Below are 16158 nucleotides of genomic sequence, written 5' to 3' on the forward strand. Positions count from 1 at the left end.
GGAGATGTGCATCTTAAATACATCTTTTGGATCAGAATGGGGCGGGGCAGGAAGGATCATCCCCTGGAACTGACTGTCTCTTTCCTCTGACTACAAAGGGAGCCTAGGCGACTTAATTTAATTTACTGCTCAAGATTTAGATAGTTACAGCAGGGGAAATGAATCCCGGTCCTACTGATTTAGCAGTGCGATGCTCAATGAAAGTTAGTGGGAGTTAAGGCTTCTGGACCTTCCAAATGCTTCAGATAATGCTGCTATTAAGTTTGATGTTTCCTGTGAGATACTTGGCTGTGGCTGGACTTACAAATGTGGTTCTTCAGCTAAGCCTGATACCAAATTCTTCCTGATGCTGGGTGTAAAGGAAGGAGAATAGTGTGGTCCATGAGAAAGTGAAGGGCTGAGATTCCAATTTTAATTGGTACAAGTCCTACAGCAATGTAGTCCATAAGTAACAGAAGGCACTATTGTGCACTGACACACCCAAATCTACATGAAACATCAATCAGCTGCTTTGTTTTTGCCTGGCATTTTAGCTTAGAGATTACTTTCATTTTAGAGGGTAATTGAAAATACGTCACTTTCTTAGGGACACAAGAAGAGTATTTGTGGGTACATGCATTTTGCTGTGTCTTGTCAGTTCATGAGCATAGGTCTTTGTGGTGTTTTTGTAGGTTTTTGTGACCTTTTAAAGGTAGGATTACTGATGTAAAATGTGATCCTCCAGATCAGAGTGTAAAAGCTGGTGAGAAATGGCCTTTAGAGCTTTGCCAAGCACAAGACCTCTTCCCTATTTCGCTGGTGACATCTTTATCTCCTAATGTGGGGGCCCTGCTCGTCAGAAGGTTAGGGTAGCCCTGGAACCCTTCTGGACGTTCTGCAGCCTATCAGGAGGTGCTGGCTATGGGGATGTTTGGCCACCAAGGTACTCCATAACTGAATTATGTCTTACAAATGAACTTCATTTTGAAATTGCTCACTGGCCTTAAATGGTGCTTCTTATGTTGCTAGTGATTCCCTGACTTGTCCCTAATTCCCTGGGTTCTGGGGAACATGGTGGCATCATTAGGAGAGTGGCAGCTGAGCACTCAGTACTCCTGTTGCATACATTGTAGGTCAAGCACAGGCTATTACATAGTTTTCCTCTGAGTCACTTTTTTAGCAATTCATCTTCATCTGCTGGGCATGTAAGTGCTGCACTGTGTTAGAGTCCCTGCTAAATACCTTCTTCAGAGTGACAGAGAGACAACCTTTGCATCTCTACCAGTACTCTTCCATGGTGAGATACTGAAGTGCATTTGGGTAAATGTTGCATCTTTATTTTCTCTCATGCTTCCCTCCCCCCTCTCTGTTTTGTTTGTTTCAGGTTCTCGGCCTTTTTGGATCTACACAGTGGAAGTTGCATCTTGTGTATGGCGTGGTTAAGCTTGCAGCCTCTCACCTCAGCCTTCCTCCATTTTGGGCTGGTTACTTTTGTGCTGTTTTTGCATGGTTTGCAGGTGGATGCTGGCCTGACGGGAGACTCAACCAGTTCAGTACAAAACAGCTCGTGTTCAGGATCTTTTGACTGCAAGGAGGGTGTTATCCTGCCAATATGGTACCCAGAAAACCCATCCCTTGGGGACAAAATTGCCCGCGTTATTGTGTACTTTGTAGCACTGATCTACATGTTCCTTGGAGTCTCCATCATTGCAGATCGTTTCATGGCATCTATAGAGGTCATTACATCGCAAGAGAAAGAAATCACAATTAAGAAACCCAATGGAGAGACCACAACAACCACCATTCGGATTTGGAATGAAACTGTTTCCAACCTGACCCTCATGGCTCTGGGCTCCTCTGCTCCTGAGATTCTTCTATCTCTGATAGAAGTGTGCGGGCATGGATTCATAGCTGGAGACCTGGGGCCATCCACAATAGTTGGCAGCGCTGCTTTCAATATGTTTATCATCATTGCCATCTGTGTCTACGTGATCCCCGATGGGGAAACCAGAAAGATAAAACACCTGAGAGTTTTCTTTGTCACAGCTGCATGGAGCATTTTTGCTTACATCTGGTTGTACATGATTCTTGCTGTCTTCTCTCCGGGTGTGGTTCAGGTCTGGGAAGGTCTGCTCACACTTTTCTTCTTTCCACTTTGTGTCCTTCTGGCTTGGATAGCAGATAGACGCCTGCTTTTCTATAAGTACATGCACAAAAAGTACCGTACTGACAAGCACAGGGGCATTATCATAGAATCAGAAGGCGATCACCCTAAGGGAATTGAGATGGATGGCAAGATGATGAACTCCCACTTTCTGGATGGAAACTTAGTGACTGTGGAGGGGAAGGAGGTAGATGAATCTCGCAAAGAGATGATCCGAATCCTTAAGGATCTGAAGCAAAAACACCCAGAGAAGGACTTGGACCAGCTGGTAGAAATGGCTAACTACTATGCCTTGTCTCATCAGCAAAAGAGCAGAGCCTTTTATCGCATTCAAGCTACCAGAATGATGACAGGAGCTGGCAATATTCTGAAGAAGCATGCAGCTGAGCAAGCCAAGAAGAGCACCAGCTTGCACGAGGTGCGGCCAGATGAACCTGAGGAATTCATCTCCAAAATTTATTTTGACCCGTGCTCCTACCAGTGTCTTGAGAACTGTGGTGCTGTTCTCCTGACAGTGGTGCGCAAAGGAGGAGATGTGTCCAAGACCATCTACGTGGACTATAAAACAGAGGATGGCTCTGCCAATGCTGGTGCTGACTATGAGTTTACAGAGGGGACTGTTGTCTTGAAGTCAGGGGAGACCCAGAAGGAATTCTCAGTGGGAATTATCGATGATGACATCTTTGAGGAAGACGAGCATTTCTTTGTTCGGCTTAGTAACCTCCGCGTGGTTGAGAGTGAGGAACCTCCAGAGCTTGGTAACTCCCCATACCCAAAGGCCATACTGGCTTCTCCGTGTGTGGCCACAGTGACTATACTGGATGATGACCATGCTGGCATCTTCACGTTTGAGTGTGATGTTATACATGTCAGTGAGAGCATTGGCGTGATGGAAGTCAAAGTCCTAAGGACATCAGGTGCTCGGGGTACAGTCATAGTGCCATTTAGGACAGTAGAAGGGACAGCAAAAGGAGGTGGAGAAGACTTTGAAGACACTTATGGGGAGTTGGAGTTCAAGAACGATGAAACTGTGTAAGTACCCCATTCATTTCTGTTTCTGGGTCTAGTTTTGGTGCTTAACCCCATATTTTGCCTCCATTACAGGTGAACGCTGACGAGGGACCCGCTCCTTTCTTCAGCTTTCCTTCAATTTCTCTACTTACCTCTTTCAGGCAAGAACCGACAGCAGGATTTAGGAGAGTCATTCCCGAGAGGGAATGACAAAGTGAGGCTTAGAAATACTGCAGGGGGTAGGATGAAAATACATCATTTTCTGAGATCCTGCACTCAAGCTATGGGTTAATGGTGAGTTAAGGTAGAGGGAAAAGAAAAAGAGGGAGGTTTTAACTGGCTGGGCAAATATGGGAAAGCCTCTTTTTGCAAACCAAACTTGGAGGGCACAGGAGTTTCTTGCTATCCCAAGATGAAAACTTGACAACAGTTATTCCCAGGCAAGCAAGAGCTGCTCATTAGGTATGGGGCATTATTTTCACATGAGCAACACATACCTTACCACATACCTGTGTCCTTAGGCTGTCTGTGCAACTCACAGATCTGTGTGTAACCTAATTCACAGCATAGGCACAGCTGCAAGCTGTTCTGCTGGACTTGTGCAATCCTTCCAGCCTTTATGTCCCCATGGTCTACCCATATTCCCCATGTCACCTTCTCTATGATCTTCCTATGTCTATTCTTTTACTACCTGTGGTTTTTCTCCTTGTAAAATACCATGGCAATTGGCAATAATGGTCTAAAGCACTGCAGCTCTCAGTCTGTCCACGTGGCTCCATGACCCAGTGTTTTCATACAGAATAAAGAAGGGAAGCAGAATAGTCTGCACCAGTCCTGTTAATTCAGCACTTTTATTGCGTACAAAGTAGCTGATATGAAGCTAGGAAGTAATAAAGACCAGAGAGGCGATAATGTCTAATTGCTTTAAGTACCTGCTGTTAACATTAGTGGGGAATGAGAAAAATCCCTTGGTTGAGCAGGGAGAGGGAGGGGGTGTGAACCTGGTGCTAAAACTCCCTAGTGTTAAGTGCCTAGGTTCCTCTTGTTAACACCTAATCGCTTGAGCCATCAAAGGAAGAATTGTGCAGACTTGCAACTGGCATCAGAGAAAGGAAATCTTTGTACCAAGCCTCCCTTTACAGTACCCAAAAGGATGTTAATACATTAAATGCTATGGAGTAGGGATGCCCTAATTCAGTATCACCTTCTGCCTTAGCCCACTAAACCACTTAATCCAGCTAATATCCACAGTCCTGATGCTTGATTGTACATGTCCTTCCCTATTAAAGCAACAGGAGTTCCTGGTTGGATGGATTCAGCCACAACCAGAGATGGAGAAGGATCAGCTGTCCTCATCTGGCCTTTTCAGAGAGGTGGGCAAGGCAGGTTTGTCTCCTAAACTGAGCCTCGAGCTAATTTTTCCAGAGAAAGAAAAGAAGAGGTCAGTTGTGTGGATACAGTCTCCTGTGAGGAGACTACCTAAAATAGACTAGATAAAAGGAAAAAATTATTTACTGGTGGTCGAGCATTGGAACAGGCTTCCTAGAGAGGTGGTTGGTTCCCCATGCCTGTCATTGCTCAAGGGATATTTGGACAATGCCCACAATAATATGCTTTAACTTTTGTTTATCCATAAAATGGTCAGGCAGTTGGACTCGATGATCTTTGAAGATCCCTTCCAACTGAACTACTCTATTCTATTTCATATAATGAGTACTGCCATGCTCCAGCCAGGTCTTGAAGAAAAAAAATACTTCAAGATCCATCAGTGGATTTGGGTAGCAAATTTTGGCAAGCAGGTTTGGGGTACCAGAGAATAGAGCCATGAGGCATTTTACTCCAAACTGTACTCCCTTTTATCTGCCTGCTGATGAAGACTTATTTTTGTCTTTGAAAAGTGTGACAGAAGGTCAGAGCGTAACTGCATTTTTGCTTCACTTGGGTTAAAACAAGCCACATTCAGTCTACAACTTCCTCGTCAGTCTACAACTTCCTCGTAAGGGGTTGTCAAGAGGCAGGAGACCTTTTCTCCATTAACACTAGTGACAGGACCCGCGGGAACGGGGTTAAGCTGAGGCAGGGGAAATTTAGGCTGGACGTCAGGAGGGGGTTCTTCACAGAGAGGGTGGTTGCACACTGGAACAGGCTCCCCAGGGAAGTGGTCACTGCACCGAGCCTGTCTGAATTTAAGAAGAGATTGGACTGTGAACTTAGGCACATGGTCTGAACTTTTGGGTAGACCTGTGCGGTGTCGAGAGTTGGACTTGATGATCCTTAAGGGTCCCTTCCAACTCAGGATATTCTATGATTCTATGATTCTATGATTCAGCAGGATCATGTGCATCCCTGTAGGACAAGCTGTAATGAAAATGAAGGCAGTCCAGAAAACAAGTACATGCCAGATGCTTTGCACTGTGGTTTGTGTCCCAGAGAAGATGCCCTAGAGCACAGATAAAACCTGTGTGCTGTACTCAAAATTGTGCCTACACTTAATGCATTAACAGGGCTTTCACTTCCCTGTCGGGAGGCTGCTGAGAACAGTTTTCCAGCTACAGGGGAGCTCTAGCACCCCTTGTGGCTCATAGGCCATGGGAACGACAGATGTATTTATTTTGAAACTAGAATGGGTATATATGGCTCAAATTAATAAGCCTAAACATGTAGGCCAGCAAGCTGCCTTTATTCACTCCCAGGTTGCATTTTAACTGTCCAGATCTTCTGGGAATGGACTTTTGGTTTGGAAACATGTGAAGACAGTTTTTGGTAATCATCCCTTGGCCTTTAAATTCACTGAACACAGGCCAGGTGCTGCCTGTTCTTTTCTGTAGTGTGGATGGAGGCAGCTGTAGGAACCTGGAGGTGCAGATAGGTGAGCTGAATCTCTGCCTCCTGTTTATGGTTTCTAAATCTGAATGCAGAAAAAATAATTCTGAGAAATTATTCAGGCTGTGAACAAACTTGAGGCATTTCAGATCTGGATTTGAAATTCAGATCCACGATCAGCAAATGCCATCTAGTTTTGGTTTCCCCTAGTTTGGGAGGACAGGTGAATATAGGGTGTTTAGGGCAATTTTGTAGTTCCAGAGGGCATTGTGGGAGTGAGTGGTGCCTGCGTTATGCAGTACAAGGCTGTATGAAGACACTGGGTCACCAAACAGCCAAGGTTGTGCCTGGCTGAATGTTTCAGGGCCTGCCTTTGAAACGCCTCCCCACTGAGGGGGATCTGCCAGGAGGTGCTGGGGTCTGCTGTGCACTGAAGGGGGGACTGAGGGTCCACAAAGCTCTTTGCAGAACAGGAGGAACAGTAGGGAAACGATGTTCAGGAGACAGTTATAAGGACAGGGGGCCAGAAAGCAAGGAGAGGTATGTGCTCCCTGCTTCAACTGGCTGCTTACATCCTTACGTAGAGAACATGAAATGTGAGCATGGGTTTCTGCTCTGGTGTGTGAGCTGTTCATGATTTTTTATGTACTCAGTATGGGCTTCTGCCTCCTTCACTACTTTAGCCTATTCATTCTCCTTGTGGAGTCACTTTTATAACATTTTTGACTCAAGAAGGAAGCAAGTGCATGGGAAACCTCATGCAGCGATGTAAGACAGTGCTAAGCTTTACTGTGGTTATGCATGTATGCTATGATTGCAGCCACAAAGAAATGCTGCTCAGCATAAGCCAGAGGAGGGTAAAGGCTGCAGTCTACTCTCAGCTCATTCTCTGACATATGAATTAAAAGCCTTCAGATTGCATTCTGCAGTGGCAGGCAATCTAAGTAGATTTTAGGTCAGCCTCCTTAAATGTAGCAATGCCCTAATTAATCTGAGGGGCATTGGTTTACACAGCATCTTTGAGATCAAACTGTTGGAGAGAGACTGCCATCTACCAAATCCCAGGGCCAGTGGTGATAACAGTGAGCACTTCCCCTTAAAACTAAATGGAGAAGGGGCCTTTGCTTAAACATTATAAGATAAAACAAACCATATCAGGGTTGTTTTTAAGAGGCTTTCCCTGAAGTATGAGGGACTAAAAAAAGCTGAGTTGATGCATAAATTACAGAGTAAGAGGAAAACAGATCCTGCCACCGGCTCTTGCTTACTGCCTCTGTGATTCTTTCTAGACTAACATGGTCAAAGTTTCCTTACTCACGTTTGGGTGGGAGCACAAAGAAAGCAGGTTGGGATGAGGAAGCTCAAAACAGTGCCATTATTAATGAAATATGGTCATATGCAGTGTGTGCGTATGGATGTGTATGGGTGTTGGATAGCTATAAATCAAACTATGTAATCTTGAATGCTGTCATCTGTTGAGAAAGGAATTGATCAGGTTTTGAATTCTTGATAAGGCTGCTGCTTTTTCATTACACTTGTTATTTCTGAACTCCTGCTCCAATGAGGCTCAGGTATGACCTAAGCAGCTGAAGCAGACTCCTGGTTTTCTTGTTGACTAAAACGAAACTCTTGAAGGATCAAGTCCAAAACTTAGATTTTTTAATCTTATTTATTTATTTATTTGTTTATTTGCAAGATGACCAAACACTTTTCTGTTAAATAACTTTTCATGTAAGTAAGCTTTGATTTCTTGGGTGTATGAAAATGTAGAAGAGGATTGACCAAGCTGCTTTATCATGTCCAAGCAATGCAGAAATCGTTAAGGACCAGCAGCAAAAAGTGAATTTCTTTTTAAAGACTTTTATTTCTGCATAATAAAGGGAACTCCCAGCAAGAGAAGAAACTTTAATTTAAATTGCCATTTAAATTCGTATGAAAATCTGTCTTGCTTCAGAAATTTTAGGAAGATGCACAAGTTACCACTAGCTAACTGAGAACACAAGCTGGAAGACAGAGTGACAGAGTTCTGCTGTGGCATTTACTGCAGTTAATGATCAACAGATCAGGCCAACAAATCTATTTTTTTGCTTGCCTATGTTGCTGGTTGCTTCATTATTTTCAGCATCTGCAGTCTACTGAAGGTGTAGCCATCTGCCCTGAGTCTGTCATACTGTGTATTGTCTATGGCTCAGGGAGAAGCTGGATGCTGAGAGAAGCTGTGATGTTAAACTGGCATTAAATAGCCTGCAAAACCTCTTTGCAAAGTCAGAATGGCTTTGGTAGCACGTGGAAACCTAGAGCCATTTATCTGTGTGTGTTAGGCAGAGCTCTCAGTTATGGTAGGGCTATCTCCTCCTTTAGTACAGATACTGCTGGAGACAAACGGGTTTAGGCTGCCCTGATAGATGGTGAGGCTTTGGTTACTTTTGGCCTTTATGATTTGCAGAGGAGGTTGTAAGTTGCACACTGCCTTTCCATGTCTGCTTCTGCCACCTTCTCTCCTGTGTGCTGTGCCACCCTTGTTTGGTGGGAAAGGTGGCAGTGGAGAAAAGTGAATGGTGGTCATTTGTTTGAAGGACATCATGCTGAGGCTTGGTGTAATTAGTTGTCATTCCTTTTTGCCATTCAGTGCTTGAGGAAACTGTCAACTTAATTTTTTAATCTGATCACCTACGCAGACATGGTTGCAGCCTTTTGAGGGAAATGCTGTTAGTGACACCAAGCTCTTCTCTGTGTTGTTTCACCAGTAGGTCTAACTTTGCAAAGGAGATCAGGGTTGTTATTCCCATTTTGCAAGTGTGGGGGGGAAATGCAGAGAAGGTGACTTCTGTTCCCTCTGGATTACCCAGCTGATCAGAGGCAAAGACAGGAATAAAACCAATCTCCCTGAACCGCTGGCCTATGCACTGTCCAGAGGAGGGTCTGTGCACATCAAGCTTGTAATTTCCTGTTACTGAAAACCACAACGAATTTATGCAGATTCACTGACCTCCCCTGCTATCAGGCAGCAGACTGGTACAGATAGAGGCAGCAGCTGAAATACCTCCCTATCCCCCTCAAGCTGTCAACAGTAACTGCAATTCTGGGTGCTCATTTTCCTAAATTAAATTTTGGTCGTGTGGCATAAAGGTGTACTGAATCTGCAGACCCGGGGTTATCTATGGCAGCTGTGGTGACACAAATTAATGACCTAGGTCATGATGAAATTATTCTGATAATCTAGTCTGAACTCCTGTTCCACAGCTCTCCTACACTCTGCACTGATCCTGATGTTCTGGGCTTGATGTAGAACAGCTCTCGAAGAGTTAAGGCTGAATTAGTGGGATTCCAGGTGATAAGAATTTGCTGTGTGAGGCTCATTTCCTTCTCTCAGGACACCATCCTTCCCATTTTGTCTCTCTTGAGATTTAACTTTTAGTGAATCCTCCAAACACTTCTCCAGTTTGCTCCCATCAGAGAATGAGCTCCTTCTGGCTTTCTCTTGCTCTACCTTCACATACACTGAAAATTCTTGATTCCTGTTTTAATCCAGATTAAGGAAGAGCAGTAGCAGCTGTCCTCAAAAGGAGATAGTGGCATTACAAGGAACAGTCAGAGGAGAAGTTCCAACACTGCTCTATGGCTTCATTTAATGAAGAGAAAGGAGAAGAGCATTTTTTTTTTTCCCCATGGCTAGTTATCAGACCTGTCCATCCGAATTCTCAATCCAGGCAACGTATTTCTTCTATATTTCAGTGACCCGATTTGGTTACTGATATTGACAGTCTCAGAGCTGGTCCCAGTTAAAAACAAACAAAAAAACAATACCACAACCCCACTACATTGTGAAAGGTTGTTGTATTTATTTCTTCCTCTGAAATTAATGTTTTTAACAGTAGCAGTAGTTCTAATCTAACTGAAGTCATTTACACACACACTCGCTGAGTTTTTGCATTAGACCTGCTGCGAGGTCTAGCTGGTGTGACCTGCAGGGGATTTGCACAAGGTATCAGGCGACTGTTCCTGGAGCGTATGTGAAATCATCCCCTACAAATGTGAGAGAGTGACACCATCCTGGGAAGAGGAGCCCTGAGCTGACCTTTACCTTCCCAGATAGCCTTGTTGGCAGGTGTCGAGTGGACATTCTTGCCATCAGTTCACGAAGAAGGATAAACGACATGCTGCCTGAGGGGCTGTGACTTCTTGGCCATCAGAGGAGGCATTTGTATGAATTTATGTAACAGCATTAAACAAGGAAAGCCTGGGACCTCAGCTCAAAAGAGAGGCATGCACTAGGCTTCACAGAGCTGGTGTGCTCTGATCTAGCAGGGGAGTCCCTGGGAACCTCATGGAGTCTTGAAGCAGGAGACCTGTAGAGGGGCAGCTCTGGGAGGCTTCTGGGAGACTGGTGATATTCCTAGTTTAGAGCAAACACAGGGAAATTCATCATGCCAAACAACGCAACCAAGCTTTGGATTTAAAAATGAACAGATCAGAACTGATCCAACATAAAACAAGTTTACCATGGGTTGAGTGAGCTTTGCCTCCTTTACTCATACTGGCTCGCACAGTACTGCATGAAGCACCTTTGAATGAGGGGCCTACAGACACACACTTTACACATGGGATTGCAGAGGCACAGATCACTTCTGTTTCCTGCTCACAGATAGGGGGAGAAGCCACAGTTTAAATAGCGCAGCCTCAGGGCTGAGAAAAAACGCTGGGGGCAAGACTTGACAGACTGTACATTGCTCTAGTGCGAGTATGTTTGTTGTTGTTTTTTTAACCCACAGTGGGACCATTAATTACAGCATTACTTTAATGTATCTGTGACTTCTAACAGATCAGAGTGCCAGCAAGGTTTCTGAGTCAAACATGGGCTTACCCTTTTTGAACAGCAATGGCAGAGCCTAGAGCCTCCCTGACCAGGGGTCCTCAAGCACATTTCTGTTGTGGCTAAATAGGAGAAGCTGACCTTGGTGAAAGAGGGCAGCTGTTTCAAATGCGAGGTGATTTATCTGTTGCTAGCAATGTGGCTTCTTTCTTATTTACCTCATGGCAGGATAAAATGTGATGATAAGAGAACTTGCCACTCTAGCTGTTGTAAGTACCGTAGACCAAATTCATCCTCTGTTTAGCTTCAGTGAAAACAGCAGATTTAAAGCTGGGAGGAATCTGGGCTGGTATGTATTTACAGCTGTCTTGGCAGATGGACTGTTGACAGATGAGGCCCCTCAAGTCTCTGCTTGGGTGCCAGCACTTCTTGCTGCTAGCTTTTCAACTGGAGCCAGTCCTGGCATAGCACAAGCACTGGCTGCTCGGAGAGCTGGGCTGTTTGGGTGGTTTAGGCTGGAAGGGCAGGGTGGTGGAAGCCTGAGCATCACACCTGGAAACAGGACCAGTTCTTCTCACCAGGGTTTGCAGGACCTGTCCTTAGGAGGCTGATGGAGATGTCTGCTGAGCTGCCCTGAAGTCTGATGAGCCTCGCATGGAGTGTGGCACTGTGACTGCACCCTGTGAGCCCAACCAGCCTGAGCATCTGCCAGCTCTGTCCTCACTGAGCCTCCCCTCTCCTGAACAGGCCTGCTGCAGGGCAGATTGCAGTGCCTTTTCAAAGCTCCCTTTCCACTTCCCAGCCTCGTGTGTAGCTGTGTATGTCCACCTGGGCTCCTTTGGTCTCTGGCCTCCCCCAGCGGGTGAAGAGAGAGATTGGAAATTCAGCTCCCTGCTCCAGATGTCACATCCTGACAGCTTCCACCATGTCCTGCTGCTCTCAGGAACAGATGCACACCAGCTGCTCGGGAGCAATGGCCAGCCCTTCCCCTTGCAAGCTCATCCCAAGTATTGGTGCTGAGACATTCTGGGTATGAAAGCAGCCCAGGGCTTGAATGCTGTTCCCCATGTAAAAGCCGTGGCTCTGATCTTTTGGTCTCTCAGTTAGACTGTGGAAGATCTCCTCCAACACTTACATTTTTTTTTTTCTTTCTTTATTGTTGAGCTGGCCAAGCAGAGCTTTCAGGAGTGGTTGTTCCTGCCTTTGCAGCGTTGGCATGGCGAGTGTGTCATGATGGTTTATTTACAGCGGTGCCTCTCTAGTACTCCATGTAAAGGCATGTTGTCAAAGTGAAATGCAGTAGGAGCTACTTTTTGTGCCTTTGTGCTTCTTTCCATGAGATAAGCAAGCCAAAGAGGTCCTACCCTTGTAAAAAACACACCACCTAGGCACCATGCTGCTCTGCTTTTACCCTTAAAGTGTGATAAAGCCATCAATATTTAATGTAGAATTTCCCCCTCCTGTTATCTTTGCTGTACCCATCGTTCCTCTTGAATTAGCCTCTCCTTTACTTCATCTGCTTGATCATGTTGGCTTAATACTTCTATCTCTGCCTTTTTTAGTACAGATAACTGGGCTGCAGTGCTAGTGAGCAAGAAGGTGCCAGGGACAACGTACTGGCTGTGCAAGAGTAAATACGTACTGAGCTGTCTCTTTCTAAGACATCACAAGTGTTTCTTTAAGATGCTCAAAGTATTTTGGGGTTGGTAATGTTAGCTTTGATAACTCATAGTATTATTTTTTTCTTTCTGTAGTGGAGTTGGGGAGAGAAAATGTGTGATTTGGCAGCTTTTCACAGATGTGTCCTGTTAGCTGACACCACCGGAGGTGGGCAGAGCTGTGAATAATGCAAAAGCACAGTAAATGGACTATGCATGAGCAATAACTGCTTGCCTGGCAGCCGGGCTCCTGGAGTTTGATCAGCTGCATGCTGCAGAGCAATACCTGCACGCTGGGCAGGGTGGAGCGCGTCGGGCTCCTGGCTGCTGCTCGCGCACCAGTGAGAGCAGCCGTGTGCTTTATCTCAGCCGTGACTGTGCTGCCTTTCCTATGGGAACATCTTCATTTTCTATAATTAGCTAGTCCTTGGCATAGCTGTCTTCCTTGCTCTTTTTGTGGCCTGACAAGCGGGGTGGTGTAAGACATGGGAGTGAGCGCGATCTGTAGGAGTCACAACTGATGGCAGCTTCAGTAGGTCATTCGACTTGTGGTGGGCAGCTGGTGCTGGCTTTCCCTTGAGGTGACGGAAAAAATAATAGGCTCAGGGGCCTGATTATCCCATCCTTTGTATGGTACAGAGCAGAAAAACAAAACAAAACATAGCAGCTGTGACATCTCTGCTGACTGAGTGAGTTGTAGGCAGCAGTCTTGGAGCAGGAGAGAAGTGTGGGGTGATTTCGCTGGTGCACAGCCCCCAGAAGAGAGGATGGAGGGTGGCTCTGTCCCAGGTAGCTGTTTGCAGCTGTGTTGGAAGGCAGGACAAGAGTTCAGGCAGGCTGCACGCCTGGTAACCCCTGGGCTTCCTCTCACTGTCTTAGGAAAGACTGAGAAGGGGTCTTCAAAGGAGGCTGAGACCTCCCTTGTACATCTAGCCTGGCATGTGATGCCTTGAGCAGTGCTGCATCTGTTCTGGGAAGTGAGCCGGAAAGGACCACTGTCCCCTCCAGAAAGGGAACAGTCCCAGAAAAGGGACAGTGACTGCCCTTGCTGAGGGATTTCTCTCCTGGGTTGGAGGCCGGGGAGTTTCACTGGGTGGCAAGACTGCAGAGGAGTCCCAAGGGAAAAATACGCAGCAACAACAGGACTTGTGCTAAGGGCACCTCCTTTCCAATTTTGGTGGGGGGAGATGGGTTTTGAGCAAATCGCTGCGCAGCGTAACAGCCCACTCCCTGGAGGGTACATCTAATGGAATTAAAGGGTATCTCTATCTTGTTCTGGGCGGCGAGAGCTTCCTCGAACCGCTGCCCAGAATACTTGTGAGACACCCTATAATTCAATTAGAAGTACCCTCCAGGGAACGTATAATTATATCATATCTATGAAACGTAATGACAGCCCCCTCGTGTCACATGGTGAGCAACTCTCTGCCGCTGCCCAGAACCTTTCACCGGTAAGGAACTAATCTGCTTAGCGCAGATTGAGCTCGCTGGGCTGCAGCGCTCACCCGCCTGCTGCCGAAGGGGATCCCTGCCAGCAGAATAAACCTGTTAGCGGCACGCCGGCCCCACAGACCCCTTCCCACCCTCTGGCCGGGGCTGCTTGCCTCTGCCTTGCCCTCCTCTCTGATGGATTTGCTCTCTGAAGCTTCCTGGGGGTTTTGATGGGCTGGGAATTTTCCTTCTCCTGTTCTTTTTTGGTGTTTGTTGGGTAACAACATTCTGATGTGATACCAGGTGTGCTGAAGGGAATGAGCTGCAGAGCAAGCAGCGTGTCCTTCCTACCTTCCTGCACCAGATAGTAAAATTTTAATAGGAGTTGGTGTGCTCTGGGGAGAGAAATAGTTATTCTGTGTGTTTAGCACCTCTGCAATGAAACACTCACCAAGTCCTCCGCAGCATTTGAGATGGCTTAAGGCAGTGAGGAACACTGAACCTGGCCAACACGTAGCAGTTTTCCATGGGATACTGCAATTTCAATTTATTGTCAGCAGCTTAAATCAACCTCCACAAAACCAGAGAGGGAGGGTGAGGTGAGGCCTCAGAACGACTGTGCGTAGCCTCAGGAAATCATGTAGAGGAGTTTCCTGGTGGGAGGTCCACGGGGAAACAGCATCATGATCAAGGGACGCCCCTACTGTTCAGGTGTGACGGCTGCTCAGGGAGGGCTGTGTTGCCCCAACCCTCTGCAGCTCGGCAGCTCCAGACGGCTCTCCCAGAAGGTTCGTCCACCCACGCGGATAATTAAACCCATCTACCTGTCACGAGATTGTAGTTGCTGTCAATGCTGTTACGCTGCTGGCTGTCAATCCCAAAGCCTCTTTCTGCCCTCGAATGCTGGAGCTCTGAGTAAGCGAGATGCCTCTGGAATATGAGATGAAGGCAGGGGAGAGGGAAGGGAAGGCACTGTGAGGAGGTGGTGGGGGAAGTGAGCAAGGTTTGCCCTGTTTGAGGCAGGAGGGTGTTGTGCTGTCCCCAAAGGTGAGTGATCTGAATCCCAGTGCATGTCCTTGACTGGTGTCTCGGGGGTGAGTCACCAAAGGTGGAGCAGAGGTGTGTTTAGATGGAGTTGTTCTCTCCTTGGGGATGATTATACGGGGTATCACAGGCCTGTGGGGCCACGGTGGGGGTACTTCCATGGCTTGAGAAGGAGCTTAGCTGTGGGTTGCTAAATACTCTGGAGAAAGGCAGATGGAGAACAAGGTGGTTGTAACAATAAAGAGAAATGGATGAAAGCTAGTTGCTCAGGACCGTGGAGCCTTGCTGTTCTCCCCTAATGTGGGACTGAGGTTTGGTGTCTTGCTGTGGGGCCAACATTGCTGCCAGGACTTCTCAGTCAGTGGGGATGTCTTGGAAGCAGATTCAGATTTATCTCTCTGTTTCCATGCCACTGACAGAAGAAGCTTCCAGCCTTATTGAGGGAAGCCAAGGGAAGGAGGGACTGTTTCCTGCTTCGTACTTTTCCCTACTGGTCTCTCTGCTCAGACTGCCCCAAAACTACAGCATCTTGGAGCCTACCTCCTTGCACTACCCATTGCTTATGAACGCTTCAGATTGCACTGGGAAGCCATCTGCTCTTTTTTAGGCATCACTGTCTTTAACTTATTATAGCTTGAAGTGAAGAAAGAAGCAGCTTCCTCCCAGTGCACATCATCTCCTCCCCTCTTGGCATCCAGGTATCTGTAAGGATGGTCCCTAGCTCTGAAGGTTGCAGCAAAACAAGCGGTACGTCAGGAAAGAAAACGTTGAGCCGTTGTGTAGACCCTGGTGGCTCTCAAGCACCATGTCTTTGTCTAGAGCAGGAGAGGGACTTAAGCAAACAGTTGTGACAGGCTCTTCCCTGGCTGCATTAGGGGTTATGTTTTTGCTACAGCTCTGGAGTAACTCTCACTGCTCACCTGCATTTGCACAAGGAAATCATTGTGGAATAACACATAACTTTTCTATTCCAAGGCGAACCTCTTTTACCAGCTGGCTCACATTTCATTTACCATTAGAAAGAGTTAAATGCTTTTTTCTGGAACAAGATGGTGGGATAGTAGCATGTCCAAGGTTACCTGAACTCCTGTAGACAGAGCACAGAGGTTGCCTAAGTAGTACTGAGGTAATAATAGTTACCTCGGGCAGTTCCTTGTGGCAGTTATTGGCATTTTGCATTTATATTAACATACATACTATATATATATTATAAGGGGTCACTTTACCTGCCATGC

The 16158-nt window shown here is 46.3% G+C and overlaps 1 protein-coding gene across 6 annotated transcripts in view; it reads left to right on the forward strand.

The window, feature by feature from the left end:
* Positions 1-16158, forward strand: part of SLC8A3 (solute carrier family 8 member A3) — a 95289-nt gene that overhangs the window by 16968 nt on the left and 62163 nt on the right. For 4 of the 6 annotated variants that reach the window (XM_032188614.1, XM_032188616.1, XM_032188615.1 and 1 more), the window contains exon 2: positions 1364-3175. The exons of 1 other annotated variant lie outside the window; for it this stretch is intronic. In XM_032188614.1, the coding sequence (XP_032044505.1) occupies positions 1410-3175 (1766 nt within the window). In that variant the 5' untranslated portion in view covers positions 1364-1409. The remainder of the gene's footprint in view (positions 1-1363; positions 3176-16158) is intronic. One more of the 6 variants, XM_032188618.1, reaches the window with a different exon arrangement.

This window comes from Aythya fuligula, chromosome 5 (assembly GCF_009819795.1).
Source record: "Aythya fuligula isolate bAytFul2 chromosome 5, bAytFul2.pri, whole genome shotgun sequence".
Taxonomy (NCBI): Eukaryota; Metazoa; Chordata; class Aves; order Anseriformes; family Anatidae; genus Aythya; species Aythya fuligula.